The sequence below is a fragment of the Sycon ciliatum genome, chromosome 5 (assembly GCF_964019385.1).
Source record: "Sycon ciliatum chromosome 5, ocSycCili1.1, whole genome shotgun sequence".
NCBI lineage: Eukaryota > Metazoa > Porifera > Calcarea > Leucosolenida > Sycettidae > Sycon > Sycon ciliatum.
Genome location: NC_088647.1, coordinates 17,190,394 through 17,214,961, shown reverse-complemented (window position 1 = coordinate 17,214,961; position 24,568 = coordinate 17,190,394). Strand labels below are relative to the sequence as shown.

Here is a 24,568-nt window from a genome sequence, read left to right as displayed (position 1 = left end):
CGTACTCGGAATAAATCAGAGTACTCGCTCATACATGGTACATGCATTTACCACAGAAATCTGCAGTTTCAAAGCAGCAGCGGGCAGATATTGATGTGCAGACTGTGTGGTTAACATTTGTTCACCAGTAGAGAGAGTCCAAATGACCCACCAACCAATACACTCGAGAAAAGGACTGCCGATTGGTTCAATCAGGGTTGTATCACATGATTTTTAAGGCCTTTGGTGTGCGAATTCGTAGGACATCAAGAATACTCGAATATTCGATCGGAGAAAATCAGAGCACTCGAACTCGGGATCTCAGTGCCAACTTCACCCCTATATCTGACACATACAAGCCATGTAGTCAGTCCTTTCAAAGTTCCGGAAAGTGTAAAGTACCAACCGGGTCACAGGTGACCCGGTACTATATTTTCAACCGGGTCCAAGCGCCGGGTGAGCCGGGTGGATTACCCGGCTCACCCGGTGCTGGAGCAGACACTGAATACATGTATACATAGCGCCCATAAGCGATTCCGCTGACTCACCGCCAAGAGCATCCTTCGCATAACCTCGGCTATAGTAATGTTAGGCCATGCCAACGTGAAACAGCTCATAACTGAGGTAGGCATAACTGAGGTTAGAGGCTATCACGCTGCATGCGTGATCATGGTGGCTCACGTGCCCTAGCTTTTGGCCTTTTTTGTGCGCTTTGGATGTTACTAACAAAAAAAGTCTTGTTGTTTTTGGAGAGTTGCGTCCTCTCCATGATCCACAGCAAAAAAATGAGCCCTACCCGAGAGTCCCGGGACCATGCACAGTCATAATAATAATATTATCTAACCTGCCATTAGTAGTAACATAGTCAGCGTCAGTTCTGCCGCGTCGGGGGAGGCTAGGCTTTGATGAGAAGACCACACAGCCACTGCACGATCACAGGTCTTGATCTCCCAGCCGGCTCGAGCTGCTTTGACACACACTCAGTAGTAGTCCAAATACTAGGTCCGCTGCATGGACAGGCTCAGCAAGAGCCGCTGCAACTCCCGGCCCGTTGCAGAGTGACTGTCCGGTGACTTTCCGTCGACTGGTCGTCTGCGTCATTCCGTTGGCATTCAGACTGTCGTTCTTGACAGATCGAGCAGGATAATCATGCGGAAGCCCTTCACCAAGTCCACTGGTTTTCCCGAACGGCATGTCACAAAGGTCCAAGGTGCATGTAAACAAGCAGTGCTTAGCACCAAGGAAATAAAAAAAAACTGAGCAGGAGTAAGTCATTGAATCACCTGAGCCATCAGGCATCATGTCAATGCCACGAATCACGGTGCAGCGCACACTCTTGAGTCTTGTTACTAATGTTAGTGTAAAGCGCAGTGACACTGACATGTTCACAGCGCGAGAAGCGGCGGGCACGTAGATCTACGTGCGACGGAGTTCTGTTTCCGAACCAGGCCAGCAGTCGATCTACCTGCGGTCGAGCTAACGTGTTGTCTTGTTCTGCACTTTTGCTCGGTGCACATGTTTTTGCTGCTGCTGCGTTGGGAGGGAGTTGTGCTTCTGCCTCCGGACAGCGACCGCACTAAGTCCCAGTCCCAGTGTCACTGTGTGTATGTGTCCCAGTGATCGCGGGCCAACAGGAGTACTTGGACACACAGGAGGACATCGTGGTCAGTCGAGGTTTTGCATAGTCTGATAGATAATTTTATTTATACCTTTTGTAGCACAACGACGTACAGAGCTTAGCTGTAACACTGTATGCTGTTGGTCGCTAGTTCCCAAGGCTACGTTTCTCCGCGTTTCTCCTTGCGCCTTCGAGCATCCTGTGGAACAACCATTCTTATTCGGACGAGCAGGGCAATTCTGCTAACTAAGTTCTGGATTGCAGCCCACGTGGAGCTTCGCTAGTAAAGGGATCCAGCTGCCAGTGCAGGCCAGTCCGAGACGAGCCAATAGGTCAAGTCCAGGGGAGGGATATTATTATTAGTGCACAGGTGCCCATCTGTAGCCGAAGACTGGCTGAGGGCCATTGGCATTGAGCCGAGCACCACGGCAATGGGAAGCTTGCCTCGTCGGATGGCCGGCATCCGAAGGTCTTAGGTTAGGGCCGATCGCGTCCGCCCACAACATAGCGCTTGGAGTTGGTGCTAGTGATCAGCTGTTGCCAGTGCACTGCAACAACGACATGGGAAAGAAGTAAGTACAATGAACCTTTTGATCACAACCGTATTATCACTAGTGCATACGGGTATGACTGTACGTGCAAGTAGCTGTTAGCTTGGGAGTTTGCATACGGACAGCCTTTCCTAATGCCTACTAGTACTAGTAACTTATTCAATCTTGTGCGCACATGTCCACCCAGTGAACCCCACCCATGTCATGGGTATCTATGACCATTGACTTTTGAAGTTTTGTCCATTCATTCTTGGACAAAGGGCAAGCTCTAACTAAATAGTTAGTCCACCCAGGTTAGATACATAATTGTATCTTGGTACAGCGGGGGGGGGGGGGGGGGGGGGGGCAGAAATATCGGAAACAGCTAGCGGATGCCATCACGGGCAGAGCACATGATAGACGGTGGAGTCATTCTACTAGCTTTCCACATTGTAACACTTGGCATCGCTTGTCCGATTGGGTTGCCTTCTGTCAGGATTTCTTCCGCTCCCGTGCCCTTTTTGGGCGCGCCGAGCGTTCTGCAGATGGTGACAGCATTTCTCACCGCACATTGCAACAAATCAAGGGCCACCACCGAAGACGACGATCCAGCCGAGATCCGTGAGAGCAATGCGGCCAGGACGGCAGCGACGGTTTTCGCGTTACCATTACCACTTCAGGAGGGCAACACAGCCGTGTCTCTACCAGTATGGGTGTTCAACGACGAATCAAGATTTTCACCTGTTCATCATCTCCTGCTCTCCAAGAGATGCAGTGTATGCGTGGTCTGGTTTGATTCATCCCTGGACGGCGGCCGAATAACCAACGAAGTCCTCAGGTGAGCGCGCGGCGTCTGTGTGTGTGTGTGTGTGTGTCAGCGTGTATGTAGGGTTGCGTATGGGGCGGGAGAAGCAGCTAAGGACCAGTGAGAGGTTGTTTCAGCGCGTCCACCTCTGTGCTTTGTGTATCAGTCTGCCATGCCTTTAGCAAGCTGTCGCCGGTATTCTGTGTAGTTTCAAGCATTGAGCCCTCTCCATTGGCCTGTACTAGCTAGGCTCACTTACACGTACCCACGGCAGTTTCCAGGGTTGTATGTGCATGCATAGTAGAAGCATATACACGTAACTGCTGTACCGGTCAATGATGTCCGACCATGTTGTTATTGTGTTTATTTTAATTTGCAAAGGCCAAACGGACAGATCTGCCCAATGAAAAGGTGGCGAATGCAGATAGAGACCAGAAATTATTAGTGAAATTGGGGAGGGATGTAATAAGGATAGAGGTGGAGAGAAACTAAGCTAGCGGATCAAACAGGTCGTTTGGTACTCTAGGTACTAAGGGTGTGCATGCCGGTCAAAGCCGGGCGCTGTGCAGTCGCAGACCTGTGAACGCCTGGCCATGCACTGGTACAGCTCACTAGTACTTGACTCACCTGATCAGTTCATCCAGCAGCACTGTACACATGTATAAGCATAGAGCCGTACTGCATGACAGGGAAACCCAGCCGCGGCGCTGTACATGTATAAGCATAGAGCCGTACTGCATGACAGGGAAACCCAGCCGCGGCGCTGTACATGTATAAGCATAGAGCCGTACTGCATGACAGGGAAACCCAGCCGCGGCGCTGTACATGTATAAGCATAGAGCCGTACTGCATGACAGGGAAACCCAGCCGCGGCGCTGTACATGTATAAGCACAGAGAGGTGAGCTGATTCCTGTCCCCTCTGATCTTCTCTAGCTGCATTCACCAGTTCCGCCGGTGTCTACCGCGGTGTGATGGCCCGCCGTCGGTTGTCGTCCACTTGGCCACCGTTCGGAGTACATCAACGCCGCACCACCCCGTCAATTGTGATGCCATAGTGCGTAGTGTTCGGGCCGTTCTCGACGATCCGGCCAGTCACTGGAAAGGCAGTCTGCGCATGAAGCTTCAGGACTCGGTTATCTCGGTCAATGGCGCCTCATTTGATGCCCTCACCACAGCTATGGAGCAAGTGGCGCGTGCAAACATTGAGGTACTTCACAGTGCACTCCATTAGTATGACTTGAGAGTCCAAGTGCAGATTTAAATTATTTCATGTATTTATAATACAGTGTCATGGATTCACACAAGTTGACAATTGTTACTTCGAAGTACAAAAGAAGAATCCACGAGCGGGATTCGAAACCAGCTCCCCTGTCTTTCCGGGACAATGCCCTACCAATTAGGCTGGCGGGGAATACACACATCCGTGGCTCCTTCTTGCTGTGCACAAGGGCAGGACATGTGATTATTTGGCTGGTAACAGTTACTCAGAGGTTCATGGCACCGGGCTAATGGTCATCTGACACTATCAAGAGTACATGCCCCTCCCTCCTTCTTCTTTAAAGGGGAAGTTAAGGCAAAAATTAAAATGTCACCAGTTGTAGTCTTCGGGGTGCTGGGTCGAATGGTCTTGGTCCGAGAAAGCTGAGACGCTCCCTTCCTACTTGAATCCCAATCGAACTCGCGCACTTCCACCGAAACTGGGTGACTGCGCCCTACTAGATGGGGATTTGTATGCAAAATGTCACTAAAAGCGCCATTTCGTTCTTATAAAAGCACGGATGACCGCGATTGGCCCATATGTTGTAGTCTTTTGGACGCTGGGTCGACTGGTTTTGGTCCGAAAAGGCTGCGATGCAGCGTTCCTCCTTTATTCCCAATCGAACATGGTTGAACAAGCGGTCACGTGCTCCTGCGTACGCCAGTCACCTGGTCACCGTGCCTGCAGGGTACAACTTACTAGCCTGTTTGACCTTTTTTGGGTGCAGTCCTGTCACTCGAGTTGAACTCGAGTTGAACCTTGGTGTGAAAGTTGTCGCCTGCTGGCATGGTGACCAGGTGATTTGGGCACCCAGGAGCACGTGACCGCTTCTTCAACCATGTTCGATTGGGAATAAAGGAGGAACGCTGCATCGCAGCCTTTTCGGACCAAAACCAGTCGACTCAGCGTCCAAAAGACTACAACATATGGGCCAATCGCGGTCATCCGTGCTTTTATAAGAACGAAATGGCGCTTTTAGTGACATTTTGCATACAAATCCCCATCTAGTAGGGCGCAGTCACCCAGTTTCGGTGAAGTGCGCGAGTTCGATTGGGATTCAAGTAGGAAGGGAGCGTCTCAGCTTTCTCGGACCAAGACCATTCGACTCAGCACCCCGAAGACTACAACTGGTGAAATTTTAATTTTTGCCTTAACTTCCCCTTTAAATTATGCTTCTTCACTTGTATCACATCCTTTGTTGCTGAGCCCATAAATTGTGATACAGATTGTAAAGAACCATTCGAGGTAAAAGAAAAACCATTAGTGAGAAGAAGAAGAAGAAAAGGTTGTTGTACCATGCCAGCCGGCTATTATCAAGTCGTGTACGAATTGTAGTACATGAAGTAGTAGCCATGCACCTACGAAATAACATTGCAGGATATTATTAGACTTTCCAAGCATGCCTACAAATCCGCAGAACATGCCAATATTGAATATGGAATAGGCCAACATATGACTAATGAAGGCGGTTACATTGATAAAAGGCGACATCGGTCGAGAAATTGGGGGTCAATTCTTTTCCGCAAATAAGACACCCTACAGCCACGGGGGCACGTGATCGACCACCTCAGCAAAACAAATGCAATTTTGCGGCGTAGCTGCGTCATCACTACAGCATACTGGAGGTCACTATGCTTGTTAACCACAAGCTGGACAATGTTCTTCAATGCACGAGAGAACTCCGTGCCACATATGCCGTTTGTCAAAAATACGAGCGGAGTAAATGACCCCTATCGACATCGACAACACGCTGAAGATAGGCCCCCTTCTTCCGATGTTCATTCCGAGAAATCTGTGCAAGAACTTCCTGTCGCGACAGCAAGGACGCCGAGGGGTGAGCAACCCTCACATCAAAGAATGCATCTTGCGGTGACGACCAAAAGTCCCTTGCACGGATATCCAAGCGAGCCTCTGCAGCGCAATTAGCGGTAGCGCTGCGAAGTTGTTCACCATCCAACGGCGGAAGCGGTGGCTCCGTTTGAACATCCGGCATGGCAGAAGTCATCACCTCCACCAGCACACCAGGCAGCTCAATGTGTTGGGTAGCTTGGGTAGCCCCCCCCCCCCCCTCTGTGTACTGTAAAACCGGAAAGTTAAACGACCAAAAAGTTCAACGTTTTTGTAATTTTGGCATGATAACGTGCAGAAAGTTTAACGATGGCTATCTGGCCACTCATCTGTATGTGCATCTATACACAGACATCTAGCGATAACGTTTTTTTCTAATAACGAAAAATAATTGGTCGTTAAAACGTTAGACTTCGTGACTCGCTAGACTTTTCGGTTTTACAGGACTTCTTCGCTAGTACTAGTACTAGTACAAGTACTAGTACTAGTACTAGTACTAGTACTAGTACTAGTACTAGTACTAGTGCACTAACATTGTATCAAGAGTATATAAGTACCCAAGAGCGTGCAACTCCTGATACCCTTTCTATGGGGCACGCCGACGGCGAAAACTCACATCACGTGGTGCAGTGTCCCAGTTGTGCGTTTCCAGCCAGTTTTTAGCGAGCAACGGAGCAATAAAAAACACACTCTCTGACAGAAACTCACTGCGCTTATGCAACTCGCCAGCATGATCATGGCAGATATTTGGATTGCGCGCACGCTATCCTTCTTTGTGTGTATGTAGTAAAAAACGTACCTAGGACACGTAATGTGAGTGTTCGCCGTCGGAGACCCCATATGTAGAGTTGCACACTCTTGAGGTGCTTATATACTCTTGGTATTACTAGTTCGGATTTCAGGCATACATTGACATAGTATGGTATGTCTTGACCAGGGTCCCCCCCCCCCCCCACACACACACACCACCCCTCCTGACGCAGACATTCTGCCTGTGTTCCACCTGATCCATACAAATACAGCTGATGAAGGAAAGACACCTCATGCGCAAAGTGAAGAAATTGGAGTCAAAACTGGATGAAGTTCGGGAGGACTGCTCTCGCCCTCTCACCACGTGGGATGAATTCAAGGACGTGGCAGAGGACATTTGTAGGAACTCGGATGATGAGGAGCTGAGAGCAGTGGTGCGAGCAAGTGGCCATGTGAGTAAAGTGCAAGCACACCGGCCGCACTATTAGCACTCTGTCCATCCGTGTCCATGTGTGTTCGTGTGTGTATCCATGTGTATGTCTATGTGTCTGTCTGTCTCTCCCTCCCCTCTATCTCTCACACACATACACGCACACACACACACACACACACACACACACACACACACACACACACACACACACACACACACACACACACACACACACACACACATACACACATGCACACACACATGCACACATGCACACATGCACACACACACACACACACACACACACACACACACACACACACACACACACACACACACACACACACACACATACACAAACATTGTTACTAGGCGCGTGCGGGGTTATAATAATTATTGGTTTTGATGAAATAAAACGATTTCAACAAGTTATGGGAGATTGTAGCCTCAAGAAAGAGGGGGGGGGGGGCAAACCATTGATACAAACACATGCAGAGAAAATACCCCAGAAGATTCACCTAATGTGTGATGAAACTCACAGTAGCGACAAACTAGCCTGCCTTGCCCTTATTGTTCTGTGTAGAGGAAATGTCGTTTCGGGTTGAGAACGAGCTGCCTCTACGATACCCTTGCCACGCCACACATCAAACGGACTAGTCAAATTGAGAGAGAGCTTTTCTTGTATTTCACTTCAAGAGGCGACTGAAGAACTGAACTCCCACCAGACAGGACAAGAGAATATACTGTGGGGACGTGGAAAAAGTGGGGAAAAAGTGGGGTGAGGGAGACGAAAGAGGTGCATGTGAATAGTACAACAAGTCCCGAACGGGACGGGAGACAAAGACGGCCGACGAGGAAATACGACGGACACAAGACGGCAACCGGACAAATACAACGGAGACAAGACGAGAAAATGCGTATACAACGGGGACGAGATGAGAAAGAATGCATACGGAGGGGACAGAAGACGGTGCAGCGGCATGTACAAAGCGTTCCAAGACAGCGCAGCAGCGTGTACCACGGGTCAGCAGCGTGTACGACACAGTCACAGAGACACAAACGCAGCCACATGTACGACAAAGAGACACAAGCGTAGCCACGTGTACGACAAAGAGACACAAGCGCAGCCACATGTACGACAAAGAGCTACACGCGCAGCCGCATGTACGACAAAGAGCTACAAGCGCAACCACATGTCAACAGTAATACTGTGGATGAGGTACACGAGGTGTGTCACGTGTCAAGTGCCAGCCAGCCAGCGCATGACCTTTGCAGAGCAGCAAGAACATGTGAGAAGTGAAACTTTAAAAAAAAACTCCTGCTGGCGCCTGCACCATGATATGGTATCTCGCAAAACAAAACAAAACAACAGACAAAGGACGTATATGGCATAATCTCCCTTGCCAGTGTAGCCGTGACCCCAGGGCACTTCTGGTCGCGTTTGTGCATGTTTGCTGCCCAAGACGTTTGAGTGATGTGTGGTACAGACGTAACGTGTGACGCGCTCGAAATTGCCTCTTGTTATCACCACCATTTCCACGATGGTCTCAGGTGCTGGAAATCATTCCTACCTCATCGAAGAGCACCAAGGGTTTCCTGTAACAAGACGACAGCGTCTGCAGGGCCTTCCCTATCAAATATAATGCATTCTGATACCTCATTCCCGGTGTGCTGTGACTGCACGTCTGCGTTTTCTACAACCCCCGCAGCTTATACTTGTGGAGCGCAACGGTTGGCCAGTGATGGTGATTGTTAGCGTACCGGACATCATCGATGCCCTCAGCAAGCTGCTGTGCAGCGATGAGCTCAGGCGGCGTCACTCGCAGTACAATGTTGTCACCACAGCGGACACAGGCGAGGTGCTGGACGACCTGCCCCGCTACATGCTGCAAATGTTCATCGGTCTCCTGGAGGAGATGCTGATTGCGTACACGGTCGGTGAGAGTATATGCGAGGATGATGAAGTCGACCTGCGAATGCCTTGGCTGGCGACTGTATATCGACCGGCCGACAAGTGGCTGGGAATGATGACGTCCTATGCCATGGCCTACTTCGACGTACCATGCCCAGAGTTCTTTGACCGCGTGCAGGTAAGATGATGGCATGGAGAGCACAGGATGCCAGGTCTCACTCTCTAAGCCATGCATAGCCACTCAGTCAGTCAAAGAAGGCTGAAATACGGATTTTGCGACATGACCAAATGACACTGTTGTACATGTGTTCAGCTTGTATTATTACATGTAGGACTCAGTAGCCCAGCAATCCTCTATATGTGGTCATTGCTCTATACATGGTCCAATTGTTAACAAACCGCTATACATACATGGTCACTCCATTGTGGTTGGTTGCAATGTGTCTTGTCTATATATGGTCATAATAGTACATTTACAACAGTGGACCATGTCGAGTGCACACTGTACAGACATGTAATGACCATATATAGGGTCGTGACCATATATAGAGCCGTGACCATATACTGAGTATATATTGCCGTGTACTTTTGTATCTCTACAATGCGTAGGTGGCTCTGGCTGGGACGTTCGGCACTAGCAGCGTCTGGCACTGGAAGGACAGCTGCCGTGTGACGAGCAGACCACGTGCCCTGGTGGCGACCTCTCGTTGCCGGCAGTACATTGCCTGGGAGGTCGCTGGGCATGACACTGCTGCCTGCAACGTGCTGCAGCAAATACAACGAGTGATCCGTGAGCAGAGCAGTCAACACATGCCCTTTGTCTGCTGCACATTCGCTAACAACATACCGGAGCAGGAGGTCGCACGCATCATCGAGCAGAGCACGGACGGCAGCTCGGCAAGGCTAGGCGACCTGGCCAACGAGATCAGGCAAGTCCGTGATGCTGCCGCACCGTCGTATGCCGAAGAGCTTGGTGTTTGCGCTGGCGGAGATATTCAGAAGTACCCGATCAGAGAGCGGGATGTCCCAGTGCATGCCAGTCAGGATACTCTGCTGCACATCCAGGCTGCAATAATCTCTCTGAACTTGGAACAGTATCTGCAGGCTCCTCTGGTAAGGAACATGAAATTTACTTTGGCCAAAACTTACATTTGACTTCGTTGATGCATGGTGATGACGGCAGAGTTAGTTTTATTTATTGCTTTATTAAAACTTACATTGTTAGGATTGGCGATGTGGACGAGACTCCTGGCTCCACAACCGAGTGAGTAACCGAGAACTCGCTTCACCTGCATAAATTCGTATCCGGCCTCCAAATTCCTCCGTACAAACTCTTTGCATGGCAGTGGCATACACACACGCACACACACAAGCGCACAAACACACATGCACACACAAAGGGGCAATCTAATATGCAGTGTAGAATTCTTCATTCTTCTTTCTCCCCGTTGAAGCCGGAATACTCAGCTTCTGGCGCTCCATCCCAGCATGTTTGCGATGCCAACAGGCAGCCAGCAGCGACAGCCGCAACAGCAGATTCAGCACAATGCCGCCGCCAACAGCGCGCCGCCGCTAGTCCTACGGAGGACACGACATACCGCTTGGACATGCGGGGAGCGGCCGGGATTCCAATTGGCGCGCCGCAGCGCGTTGCCTTGGAGACGCCGGCAAAACGAGTGCAGGCCGCTCTGTACTCACTTGGAACACGGAGCGATGATGAAGATGACGACAACTACGATGACATGCCACTGACCGATGGTGTAGAATTCTCGCCGTGCCAGGACCCGCTGATTGCGGAGATGACGACAGATCAGCGTTGCGAGCTAGCTCGTATCTGTGATGGCCTGGACGGCGTGCAGGGCCGGGGATGTACTGCTCTCCTGTGCAACATGGGCTTCAAGGATCCACACTGGGTGAGACAGCGCTCAATGTCTTGTGTGCTTGTATGCATGCTGATGCATGTAGGTATGTGCGTGTGTGTGTGTGTGTGTGTGTGTGTGTGTGTGTGTGTGTGTGTGTGTGTGTGTGTGTGTGTGGGTGTGTGTGGGTGTGTGTGTGCGTGTGCATGTGTGTATGTGTGTGTGTGTGTGTGTGTGTTTGTGTGCCTATGTGTGTGTGTGAGAGAGAGAGAGTGAGTGAGTGAATGAATGAGTGAGTGAGAAAGGGAGACGGAAAGAGGGGCGGGGGAAAGGGAGAGGAGGTAGGAAGGGGGGGGGGGGGGGGGCATGTGTGCGTGCATGTAGGACATGATAACATGGCAGTGTTAGCAGCACCTAAGAATACAGTGGACCTGGGTTAAGCGGCCTCTAGTACTCGTGACCACCTGATTTTAGTGACCGTGTTTCAATGCACCGGCAACTCTGTTAATAGAGATTGCGGCACCGTAAAAAGCGACCACCTGCATTGCGCGGTCAGCGACGGACTTTCAGTGTACCAAGTGCCATGTCTGACCTGCGTACAGCGACCGCAAGTGCTGTCCTGACTGTCATGCTTGATACAACAAGGCTGAAGTGAGCTCAGAAGCGAGTGTATGCGATTGAGTCAGCGGAAGTGACACATGACTGTGCGGGGTGAGCTGCATGCACTCGACTAAGGTGTGGAAACTTACGGTTGCTTCGTCTGAATGAAAGTCTTCTCTGCCCAACACTCGTCAATATGAGTACAATGGAGGTATGTGCGCGGACCAGTGTGTCGCGAATGTATGGGACCTTGTTCTAAAGACCGTGCACCTGCCTTTAAAGACCTGTCTTGCCCGCATCATGGGGAGGTCGCTTAACCTTCTATGTGTATGTGTGAATGCACTGGCTGATGAATCGCCAAGAGCAGAACATTGGATTTACACTGTCCCTTTACTGCAACTCACAGACCATGGCTGTGGCAGCGGGGTGAGGTGCCTGCTGCCTGGTGTTGGGGTGAGGTGCCTGCTGCCTGGTGTTGGGGTGCTGCTGGTGCTGGTGTAACTTAAACTCAGTCAAGTGTATCGTCTCTCTAAAAAAAATTGATTTTCGGTGCAGGAGTCGCAAGTTAGGGAAAATGCCGGCCCTGGGACAACGCTTAGAATTCTTGACAGAGCTGTTGAACGTGGCTTTCGAATGCGCTCGCTGCTTCACGCCATGGGGAAATCTGGGAACAAAATGGCCGTAGACGTCATCTCGGATGCCAGGGAGAGTAAGTGACTAACAAGCCTGCTATGTCTAGTAATAGTGTCACTCTTTTCATTGGCATCATTCATATTGCGCATGTACAGCAAATACATGGTCTTTTTTTGCCTTGACGGATTCTGAGTGTGAGACACAACAATGGCGAGGAAGAAGGACCTCCCGGCGAGCTGTAAGATGAAGAGACTCACGGGCCCATGCTCTCACTATGAAGTGTGATAGGTGTGGTTGTGTGATAGAAGGATTGAGGCAGCCTTTGCAGTGACACTTCAGCACCCTGGATATAACATATCATGCTAGACATGTTCTGGTCTTAGTCACGGGATCGGGACACGAAGAATCCCGTGATCACTCTTCGCGTTCTCGTAACGCATGAGAAACCTTTTCTGCTCTACGTTTATGCAAAAAAATCATGTGGAATAAATGCTGGTAATTACCCGTTCCAAATTGGTAGACTTCTCCCTAACTTGAACGGATACGCAGCAATTTTTATGCATTTTCTTAGCATGTGCCATAGCGTAGAGAACCTCATCTCTATTACCTGGACCTACATTTGTAAGCCATGCAATACCGTAGCCTCTAGCACAGACACCTGTTTTCTTACATGATATCCGTATGTTTGACGTTAGAGCAGAACCTCTCTAGTCTCTACAGTATGGGGTATGGAGAATAAGTATGTTGACAGCCCTGCACTATGTTATACACGACGGCATTGGACTTCAGACATACAACAGCACATTGCCTATAAAGCACAGATGTTCATGTCCCTGGCCGTACAGTACACTACAATGCTGCGTCACGGATATTTCCCTCTCTTTCTTACGTATGCTAGGCATCCTAGCTGACCAGCTTGGACGGCAGGATAGCGAACAAATCCAAAGCCAAGAGCCACCGCCACCGGCGTACATGACTGTTGAAGAACGTAAGCGTGCCTTGCAAGCCACTGCAGAGTCTCTCGCCTTCACATCAAATGTGCATGCATGGTGTGACGTACTGGCAGCCGGGCAAAGACTGTCCGAGTGAAGGCTGTATCTGAACTAGCAGATTAGGCATGATGATTATGGTAAAGTCAATAGTAAGGTGCTGCTGGCTTTAGTAAGAATCAACGACCAAGGATCAAGGATCCGGTTGAGTTCCGATGAAGGTAGATATGTCTGACTGAGTCTTTTGTGGGTCATCATTTTGTTTACCTTCAGTTTAGTAAGGATGTTTGTGGGCTGCATCTGCGCCTTGATCCACAGAGGGTGGTAACATCCCCACGGACGCGGAAAACTCCGTCTCCAGCCGAGTCTCACGCGAACCATGATTTTTGTTGTTGTTGGCTTGCTTGCTCGCTACCTGAAATGCTTTCAGGTGCAACACTGACTTACCCAGATAATCGCCCTCTCGACAAGTTCATGCTAGCAAGCTACCACTGGGACTCCGCTGAGCATGCTCAGAACGTGGAAAACTATGTGAGGGACCTGTGGCGACGCGGCCAAACCGTGCGCATGGATGCCTTTGAGGTGGAGGGCATCAAAGTGCACCCCGCCAGGCTGCAAGGTTGGAAGGCAGAGATGTACGAGCGCGCCGACGCGGTGCTCGTCTTCGGCTCGCCCGGCTTCAAGCGAGCGTGCATGACGGAAAGCGAGGCCGAGGAGCACGCACTGGCCCACTGGCCGCTCGGCTGCGGTGTTCGCTCCGAGTTCACGCGCTTGCTTCGTAGCAAGCCGCTCGTCCCGGTGCTGCTGAGCAACTCGCCCGCCAACGCCGGCGAAAGCTGGAAGCAGTGCTTCCCCGTGTACATGCATCCGGCCGTCTACTATGCCGTTCCCAGGCGTGAGGAGGCACTCCTTAACCGCCTCAATGAAATGCACCATGGACAACAGAAGCAGCAGCAGCATCCTGTTGTCCACACACAGCAGCATCACCCGTCCAGCAATGGCCACCTTCCCAGCAATGGCCACCTACCCAGCAGCAACGGGAGGCAACAACCAGACGGCCACCCACTCGCCGGCGATGGCCGTGGTCATCCGAATGGCACCGTGCCCAGAAGCTATGGACATCGACAAGCACCCACTGGCACACAAAACAGCGGTGAGATACTTTCAGTAGGATCGTGCATATAGCTGCATACATGTTCATGTAGGTGGTTATTGCATACCCAAGTACTTCAGAAGTAGGACACACTTCAGGTTTTTGAACAGCATCTTGAAAGTTCAAAGTTCTCACTTTCCAGCCTCATCATCAGGTGAAATCCAGGCAAAATCAAATTCTTGTTCATTTGATTTTGCCTGTATTTCACCTGACGATAAGGCAGTGAAAGTATACTAGTGAAAACTTTTGAGATGTTGTTCAAGAGCCTGAAGTGTGTCCTCAGTATTATCGCATTATTGTCTCGGCCGAGGAAACTGTCCGGTACTTTCAATACTAAAACCATGAAAATGATGATAGTGCAGGCTAATTGAGTGTCGGTGGAAGCAGCACCCAGGCACTGGAGGAATCCAAGTAGATATAGGGCACACTCTCTTTCAGTTGACCATTCAGTGAAATTTATACTTGTACGGTCGAGTAAGTATACACAGTGGGACCTTGGATACGCCCCCCCCCCCCCCCCCCCCGCCCGTGTGAGTGCACATATCCTCCCTGTATATAATTGTGTCCTGATTACGGAGTGCGTTGCAACTCGATTGGGACCACTTGCATGAGATTTGAAGACGTGTGTCCGGTAGAATGGAGTGGTCTATTGTCCTTTGTTGGGAGGTGTCCTAGGTGAGAAGTGTCCTTTGTTGGGGGGCGTCCTTTGTTGGAAGGTGGCCTTTATTGGGAAATTGCCATCATTCTTGGGAGCTGTTCAAGGTGGGAAGTGTCCTTTATTGATGTGCGTCCTTTGTTAAGAGATGCAATTTGTTGGGAGGTGACCTTTATTGGCAGGTTCCCCGGTTTTGTTGAGAGGTTCCCTTTGTTAGTATAATCACTGTGACACCAGCCGTTACTGTATTGTGGCTCTGAGTCGCTCTGCATCTGATTGTCTCACTATGCATACTATTGTAGAGGGTAGTACTCAGCCCAGCCGAAAAGTGGGCAACATCCATGAGTAGATTGTGTGTACGCATCCGTGTGTGCATGTGCATGTGTGTGTGTGTGTGTGTGTGTGTGTGTGTGTGTGTGTGTATATATCAGTTGTGTGGATTAGAAAGTTATCTGGCGCAAGTCTTGATCTGTCTCATTCAGATCTTGTTCGCTATCGTTGCTGTAAGAGAAAATCTGTGGGTGCACATCCAGTGCATTTGCAGATTTGCGTGCTTCTCTTCCGACGGGCGTATACATGGTACATGGTGTATATATGTGTGTATGTGTGTGTGGTGTGTATGTATGTATGTGTGTATATATGTATGTGTGTGTGCGTGCGCGCGTGTGTGTGTGTGCATGCTTACATGCCATGTCCTCTTCATCCATCGACCATTGCCGCATGATCACAGCAGTACAGCATTCAGCGGCAGCGGCCGTGATGAGGGCACCGATACGCCACCTGTTTTCCTGGCGGCGGTCCCGCCAGCCATCTCCCAGGTATGTTGTGTACGGGAGGGACGGTGGAGCCGAAAACTTTGGAAATTGTGGAGCCCAAATTTTGTTGATTCACGGGGTGCTTGGGGCAAATAGTGGTACGGTCAATACCGTAGTGACCGTACCGTGTGCGACGCCCCTGACCATTCATCACCTAGCCAGTCTACACCAGCATGCCAGTGATACCGAACATGCACTGCTATTTGTGTTAGGTGCGATCTCACGGACCGCTTGTGATGGATTAATAATTAATCACTATTAGCCTTACAATACCTCAAGAATCATTATAAGAATTCCTTTCCCCCGTTTGATGTCATTATTATTGCTTTAGGAGCTGCATCTGCGCATTGACCCATATATGGTAGCGGCGTTGCTACGGATACGGGAACTCGACCTCCAGCCGAGTCTCACGCGAACCGTGATTATTTTCATCGCCTGATAATTGTTTTACGCGTGAAACTCTAAAGGTGTGTTCACAACTGGCGCGTGTACGCGTGAAACCACGTGTTTGTGTGTATTTTTGCTGGCTTTTTGTGAAAGCCTGAGCGCGCATTTTGGCACGCATGAACCGCAAGCGTACCGCGTCCACGTGCCAGTTGGGAACACAGCTTTAGTTTCAACTTAGCGTTCTGACTTCAATGTTTGTCGGGTGCATTGTCGTTTGCTCAGGGCGGTCGTCTGCCAAGATGGCGAGGCTTGGACGAGCCAGCCTGAGACTTGAACTGGGCAACGCTTGAGACACGTGTGACCATGCATGGTACAGCCAGGTGGATCATTGTCACGATCCAGACGTAGACTAGACTAGCGTCCGAGTGTTGCTGTAGAACGCATGCTAGTGCACACGTACACACGTGACACATGCACACCCACATGTATACATAATATAAACACAGAGGCAGTGCGCCTTAAGCTAGTGTGCTCAATGCAGGTGATGGGCCGAGCACAGCACCTCTTGTGTACATACATACACATATGCATTCATGTGCACACACAAACACACACACACACACACACACGTGGTTCGGCAGATTCTGTACGGGCAATTCTAAATTTTGTTCTTGCTTGCTTCTTGCTTGCTTCTGGCTTGCGCGTCTCTGCTGTCAATCCGTGATGCTGACGTGTTCTGAATTGACGCCGGGTTGGCGTTGAGACTTGAGCGAAGAAAACTTCTTGTACACAGTACAGACAAACATATGCTGGTTACACCAGCGTCTATAAATCTATCGGGGCAACCTGCATTGCTAGCACGCCGAATGAGGCCTGATTAAAAGCTAAGTGGCATATACATGTACATGTACATGGCACACCTTGCTTAGTGTCTTTCAGCCTGTGCACTTCGAAATATCATGAAAGCCCTGAAATGTTTTTGGAGTGAAGCTCCTTTTTTTGTTGCAACTTAGTGCATACTTGTATGAAAGCCATGGAGCTGGGTCACAGTGGCACGTGCACTGAGGCCAGCAGCGGATTTTCGATCCCTTTACTTCCTCTCTCATGTAGATATTCAGCATGATTTTCCATCACTATATTCTTTTTCATTTGAAATGACAGGCGTCCGTGATTGCCTTTTCACACTGATTGTTTAAAAAGCACTTGTACAATGGTTGCAGCTGCAGCTCACATTATATCTTTTACAAAAACACAATCCCAGAGGTTTCTTTTTCGTATTTTAAATCTAAATCCTAACATCCGTCACCATGTAGTGCCCCTGTTCTCCCCGAAGAACATTCGCTGGATGACTGAATCCAAAAGATGGGCGCGTTTCAAGATTGCTCCTCCTAACCAGAAAATGCCGGGTACCAGAAGCATGACCACCGGTGGCCTTTTATGCCCACCGGCGAAATCCAGATTGCCTTTACTTACAATTACTTTGATCTACCGGTATTCGCCCGAGGCCATAGTCTTTACGGCAATCTACAGCTAGCAGCAGTACTGAGTCCATATCCCCCCGGGCCCGGGATACGGACTCAGAGTCCGTATCCCAGACAGAACTGTCCACTGACAAAGGAGCGAATACTGCCAGGCAAGAGTCCATACCCCCCCCCCCCCCCCCCCCGCCCAGATTATTATTATTATTATTATTATTATTATTATTAATATTGTAATATATGGACTCTTGCCCGTAGTGATAGACCACGGATCATGCACCTACATGTACATGTACACCTACATTGTAGAATCGCAGTGTGGTCGAAACCAGAGTACTGGTACCCTACCACCCCGGCATCCCTTGATTGGCACATAGCGGTACGGCGGTAGCTGCTAGTGCTAGTAGTACTATACTACAGTGCTGCTCAATGAAATCCAGTCGCGTCCCTCGAGTACGCGCCGGGCGTTGCGCAGCCCCAGACCTGCGAACACTGGGCTGCGAAAAGGTGCAAGGCGCAGACTTGCCGAGTGATGCGACTGGATTTCATTGAGCAGGACTGTAGTACCCCGGGCTTTGCAGCATATTGCCGCCGGCTGTGCTGACACGGGGAGGGGCATGACTTCGCCTTTGCATGCCGGTACTAGGCCATTTAGGTAGCGGTTTCTTGTCAAGATTTTGTGTTCAATCATTACTTTAATTTTTTCAATTGCGGTGAGTGTTCCATTTTTTCCGAATTTGGCCGGGTCCGAGGCGTCTTTTTGATTTGATTTTTACTTCATGGTTTCACACTAGTACTAGTACGTCACTACTAGTACTAGTACTAGTATTGGCGTTGTGAATTAATTAACCCGTTCTCAGCTACAGTGTATACAGTGAAACCTGGTTAGGAAGAACACTGATAAGACAAATGTTTGCTTAAGAAGAACTAGTATTCGTAACTCCATTGGATAAATCACTGTGTATTCACTGGGCATAACATACGGATAAGAAGAACTCCCGTTATTGCAAACAAATGCCATCGGTCCCTTGGTGTTCGTCCTAAAGAGGTTTGACTGTACATGTAATAAATACTAATCTTGGTGATACAGAATGTAAAGAATCATTCAAGGTAAAACGTCGACTACGGTTATGAAGACGGTTTTGGAAAGGTTATTTTGCCCGGCATGCCAGCCCGCGGCTAACGTTATTAATGTTAAGAGCACCCGGAGTAACAAGCTCCCAGGCTCAGTATTCACTCTTGTCAGTCTTGATAGCACGAACTACAGTCGACTCCACTAATACTGAACCGACTCGCATACTATCGAATTCCGTTAAAATTGTAGCGAACTCGTCCATGTACCTGTTTGAGCCCATGCACTATTGACCAGGGAGTAAAATACTCCCGGGGCTCTGCCAACTGATGATGGTTGTAGCCAGGAGCACTGTTTTCCAGGTCTACGACTTCTCCCTTGTCTTGGCCCTGCTCCGGCTCTGGCTCCTGGACTCCTCAGTGCCAGTCCTGGTCCTCCTCCTGACCTGGTCCTGGACCTGGACCTGCACTCCGAGTCCTACCCTGGGTCCCTGCTGACTCCCTGGCCCTGCATATGCTGGCCTTGTGACCTGTGACGCAGACTGCACTTAACTCGCACGTGCACATGACATCACCACTCTGAATCAAAGTAAAAAATAAACAAAGCAAACATGAAAGAAGGTTGTAAATCAGGGAGATCTCGAGAACGTACACTACAGATCTACAATTAAAATAGTGTACGTGTATGAAGAAATAGTAAACAAAGTAGGGAAATACATGTTTCAATTCAAAACATCATTTGCCAGTACGTGCAGTTAGTCCTTGCTCTTGGACATGAAGTATCAGCCGAGCAATGATTCGTCTACTCGCTGACATATCAAAATTGTCTTTTCGTCTCCGCCCATGGGGTTGGCGTTCCGTGACGTCCTCTGGATCACCGTCCGACCCAGCTTGGCGTCCAGTTTCTGTGCTGGACCATCCGCGCAATCTGGTGTCGGCGCAGGCTGCAGATGGTGCCGAGAAGGAGAAAGAGAGGCACACTGCCATACCATGGAGGTCTGGCAAGTATGCGTCCCAGCAGCGGCGGCACCCGATCGCAGACCAGCTTGCAAGTGGCACTCGCAGCCACAATGTAGATCTGCTTGGATCAGGCAATGAGACGTGTTCGTCACCTGCTGCTTTTCTGTCCGAAAACACAGCAGGTCCCAGTGATATGGTGAGTCTTATGGGAGATTCAGATGAAATCAACATGAAGAACTTCTCCAGCGTGGTATCGTTGGCGAAGAAGAGTCCCGACCTGATTGATCCCGCATCGCTGGCTAGTTTTATGCAGTCACATGTCGGTGAGAAAGACCCGAATGGATTGCTGCAGCTGTGGAAGCAGCTATGGTCGAGAGTTAATGCTCGACCAGCATCGCTCACCGAGCTCTCCCGGTTTGCAACCAGAGTGGATTTTTCTGACCTGACGGCCGAATCGGTGTGCTTCCTGGCGCTCTCCCTGGCGTCGTGCCAGCCGCAAGACAACGCAGACTTCTTCAAGATGGCACGGGCGCATTTCACCGACTTCTTCCAGGAGTACACGCCCAACGAGGCTGCATCGCTGTCGTGGGCGCTGATGCGTGCGGAGGTGGTGGACGATCTGGTCGTGGACAAGCTAGCTGCGGTGCTGGATAAGCGCACGTCGGAGCTGTCCTGGACGGGTGTGTGCCAAGCAGCTCTTGTGTATCGCACCCATAACTACTGGTTTGCGAAGATGCACACGGATATCTACGAGCGATACGTGAACGAGGTGGAGACGATGAATGCCACCGAGCTGATGTGCTTCGCCGTGGCCTATCGCTTTGGAATCGACAACAAGCAGTCGAAGAACAATGACATTCTAGACTCGGCGCTGCACAAGGCCAGTCTTTTCATTCCCAAAGCGGGCACGCAGGAGCTGCTGGATACGCTGTCTCTGTTCTCGCGTGACCTGCTCAACCTGCGCCGCAGCCATATACCGCACATCCTGGTGACTTGCCTACGTGATCGCCTGCAGGAGATCACTGTGGAGGATGCGCGCTCCATCTTCCACGTGCTGCGCGTCATCAAGTGCCTGGATGCCCGCTTCTTTGTAAGCCCGTGGCTCAAGCGGTCTGGCGACGCGCTGAAGGATCTTGACACGCCGACGTTGCTGCACTTCTGCACTGCCGGTCTGTTGCATCACGCCTCGAGCGCGGTTCCCATCGGAGATCTGCTGACGCGAGACCCGAGCAACCTGAGGGTGCTGATCAAGAGCGATGACGGCGCAGCTGCAGACCTATGGGCACTGCACCTGCACGCCATAGCCCGCGGCTGGCCGTGCCTGCCACCGCAAGTCGCCAGACTCTGCCAGCTGCGCGCCTTGAAGACGGCGCAGCACGAGTCCAAGTCCACCGAAGCGCAGCTGAATTTCTCCACCATGGTGAAGGCCATGGTGGCCAGCTTCAACTCGGTGAAGAAGCTCGGCCGCAGCGCCGTCAAGCAGGACGTGGCCACTAATCTCGTTTTGCCGTCGGGCCATTGCGTCGCCGCAGCCATGCTGCTCGCCGGTGACCGTACCGTGCGGTCGTGGGACGACTACCCACGCGCCTTGCCGTGGATCTCGCAGAATCGCATCCAGGTAGAGGACAGCTTGTCCTGGAAAGAGCTGGATGAGAATGTGCGCTCGTACGTCGAGAACCTGCGCGACTCTTGCCTATCCCCGTGCGGTATTATCCTCGTGGATTACGTCACAGACGTGGAGAACAAACTTAAGGCCCGGCTTCTGTCGAGTCTTGGCTGGTCGGTGGCTGTCCTCAGTCATCAGGAATGGAAGGCGGCTGTCAAGGATGGAGATGCCGAGCTGCTGTTGGCTTCCAAGGTGTTCATGCCGATCAAGCGTGTGCACGAGAACAGCGGCAATCCTATGGCCGGTGCTAAGTCGGTGTTGGACGCGTATCGCGTCAGCCAATCGGGCAAGCAGCGTAGCCGTCACCAACGTGACCAGCAGTACGGTCGCAAGGACACACGGCACCGTCCCTGAAAGTCGTAACCCTATTTGGGGTTAGCTGATGCATGAACGTGCTCTCTCTTTCTCTCTCTCTCTCTCTCTCTCTCTCTCTCTCTCTCTCTCTCTCTCTCTCTCTCTCTTTCTCTCTCCGTCTGCCTAGCTACTTTGCTGCTAACGCATTGCGAATGCTCTGGAGCACGAAAGACGTGGCATTCGGGCAGTCAGATGCCCATTGCCTGCACCTCTGCTGGTCGTTATGGTGCACACACTAACACACACACACACACACACACACATGCACACTGAAATATTATTATGCAGTCATCAACAATTGTGAAAGCTGGGTGTCTGGAACACCTGGCCAACAATACGATCATTCTACAGTGCTTTGTATGTTTAAAGAATGCACTATTATAAACTGGCGTATTCTGAGATATTTCAGTTTTTCTACTTAAAAGTCCGCCGACTTTAAGGCAGCGATTTTAATAAAACAATTATTTCCATACTGAATCTCGTGGATTCCGACTACATTGTATTTGCTACATAACAGTCATGACATCTGTTCTGGGTGTTTGCACGCACATAATACATTGTACTCAGTGCAAATGCCAGTCAAACTTCATTACACTATAGAGGCAGTACTACTACTAGTGAATACACACCCATTCTCAAGCAGTACAGTACCCTGGGCCTGGATGATAACATACTTTTCTTTTTGCATTGGATGGAAAGTACACGTGCCTGGTCAGATTTCCCTCTGGATTGTACATGTATCATTAGGGCTGCGTTCGTTTTTAGCTACCTGGTAGAGTAGAGTCACTCTACCGATAGAGGTACAGTCAACTTTGCGTATAACGACACTCGGCGCGGCATCAGAAAAGTGTCCTTATTAGCGAAGTATCGTTATACCCGAAGTCTCATTATAATGAACTACAGTTGGATGGGACTTTGCTCTGGGCATGGAAATTCTGTCGTTATTCCCGAATTGTCGTTATATCCGCAGTCGTTATTAGCGAAGTTGACTATAGATGGTAGAGGTAAGTGCACGAACGCTGTGCTACCGGATTTACTGAAGTAGTAGTTTACACGGTATGTACGTCAAATGTTTCTCTTCTGTATGGAGTTGATCCTTGATCTTGCCGGAAATCCCGTAGCTCTACCAACTTCTACCGGCTTCTACCAACTAACCACGTTGTTACATTTTCCTGGTAGAGCCGGTAGAGGAAAGTAGAATCTACCCTTTTGAGCAGAAAAAACGAACGCCTCTACCGCAAGAAGTAGTTTCTACCTTAACCTGTAGAACAAAAACGACCCCCCTCCCAAGAGTAGAACCATAGCCAGTTATAACCCCCCTCTGTGGGCTATTATGATGGTACCAAGAGGACATTGTTACAATGGCAGTCACAGTGGACTCTTGATGGTTCCAATAATGTTAGTTCTTGATCAGATGCTGTGCGAATGGGAGTGAGAAGAGTCCAGGAGTACAAGTGCCACACATACACGTCACCAACAATCATGCACATGTACAAGTTGTAGTAGAAGGATAATCCCATCCCATAGCCGGCCCATAGGGCCATAGAATGATAATGGACTATTCTAGACTACTCCAAACCCCATGTGAATGCATTGCGAGAGTTGGCAATCTCGGAGGGCCGGCTGTGAGGTTTTGGAGACGATGGTGGGCAGGACAGTGCAAGTGCGATATCACTCACGTGAGTGCCTTGTATTTTCCTGTTTTTTGTTTGTTTGTTTTTCTCGTTTTTTTTTGCGTTTTTTCGCGTTTTTTCACACATGCAATTGTTTTCATTTTTTGGTGTTAATGTTGTGTTCTAATCATTCGCCATGCCACTGTCAATTGTATTCTGTTTGCCCGTAAAAGAGGCCTCCAAACCCCATGATGATTATGACAGTGCGGCGTGTATCAGTGGTCTTGCTCTCACTCTGCTATATCATACACAGTAAAACCTGTCAAAGTGACCACTCTGACAAGGCGACCACCTGTCCTCGAGGGCCACTACAACTAGAGCCAGGGGATGGTATTCCCAGTCGAATGACCCTGGATAAGGAGACCCCTAACACGCAAGTCACATTAATTTGTCAGGTCCCTTGAGCGGTCCGCTTAGGCAAGTTTCATTGTACAATGTCATGTACATAGTCATTAGTGACAAGATCACATAAGCCCATGCATGGCAGTAGGGGGGTTACGCACTCTTGTCTTAGCAGTGGCTAGACTACAGTGAAACCTGTCTAAGACGACCATTCAAGGGACCTTCAAAACATGGCCTCTGTTACCAGGTGGTCTCCTTATCCAGGGTAGTTTGACTGGAAAAAGAATCCTTGCCCTTGGTCCTGGTTGCAGTGGTCCTCTGGCCGTCTGGGGCAGGTGGTCGCCTTATCCGAGTGGTCACCTTGACATGGACTCTACGACGCAGATATGCATGACAGATTGACACTGACAGAACTACACAACACCATGACCACTGTCTGTACATCTACATGACCATGATAACATGACAGTGTACTGAGTGTAGTGCCAGTGCCAGGCCCAGGGCAGTGGTGCTCTAGCCTCTACTGCTCTAGCTCTACGCCTGTACGAGGTCATACTGATCCGCGTAGAATCTACCCCCAACGCCGGCCACTTCTACTGCCATAATACTATGTGAGTATGTCTATCGTCATGTACAACAGTACATGACGATTGTACTGCCACGGCACTAGGGGAGTCTAGGGCAATACTAGTATTGTACTTGTAGTACAGTATTACACTCTTTCAGCCAGTCTTTGACTGACCCATGAAAGGCATGAAGTCTTGTACAGCTAGCTGTACGTAGTGCTAGTGGCAGACTG

The 24,568-nt window shown here is 50.0% G+C and overlaps 1 protein-coding gene across 2 annotated transcripts; it reads left to right on the top strand.

Moving 5' to 3' along the window:
• Window positions 1–1,386: 1,386 nt before the first annotated feature.
• On the top strand, window positions 1,387–17,530 carry LOC135817862 (uncharacterized). 2 transcript variants are annotated; one of them, XM_065331141.1, is made up of 12 exons: window positions 1,387–2,169; window positions 2,624–2,965; window positions 3,867–4,140; window positions 7,062–7,241; window positions 8,932–9,312; window positions 9,744–10,247; window positions 10,589–11,047; window positions 12,149–12,302; window positions 13,125–13,214; window positions 13,646–14,368; window positions 15,757–15,841; window positions 16,508–17,530. In XM_065331141.1, the coding sequence occupies exons 1-12, from the start codon at window positions 2,159–2,161 to the stop codon at window positions 16,557–16,559; spliced, it is 3,255 nt and encodes a 1,084-aa protein (XP_065187213.1). In that variant the 5' UTR covers window positions 1,387–2,158; the 3' UTR covers window positions 16,560–17,530. The 2 variants fall into 2 exon arrangements, with proteins under 2 accessions (XP_065187213.1, XP_065187212.1); XM_065331140.1 differs by having other exon boundaries at window positions 1,389–2,169; window positions 15,754–15,841.
• The last annotated feature ends 7,038 nt before the right edge of the window (window positions 17,531–24,568 follow it).

Bases quoted from the DNA above. Each gene is read 5' to 3' on its own strand.
- LOC135817862 (XM_065331140.1), top strand. The intron at 13,215-13,645 runs GTAAGCGTGCCT...AAATGCTTTCAG, and splicing joins GTACATGACTGTTGAAGAAC to GTGCAACACTGACTTACCCA. The intron at 14,369-15,753 runs GTGAGATACTTT...GCATGATCACAG, and splicing joins CACTGGCACACAAAACAGCG to CAGTACAGCATTCAGCGGCA.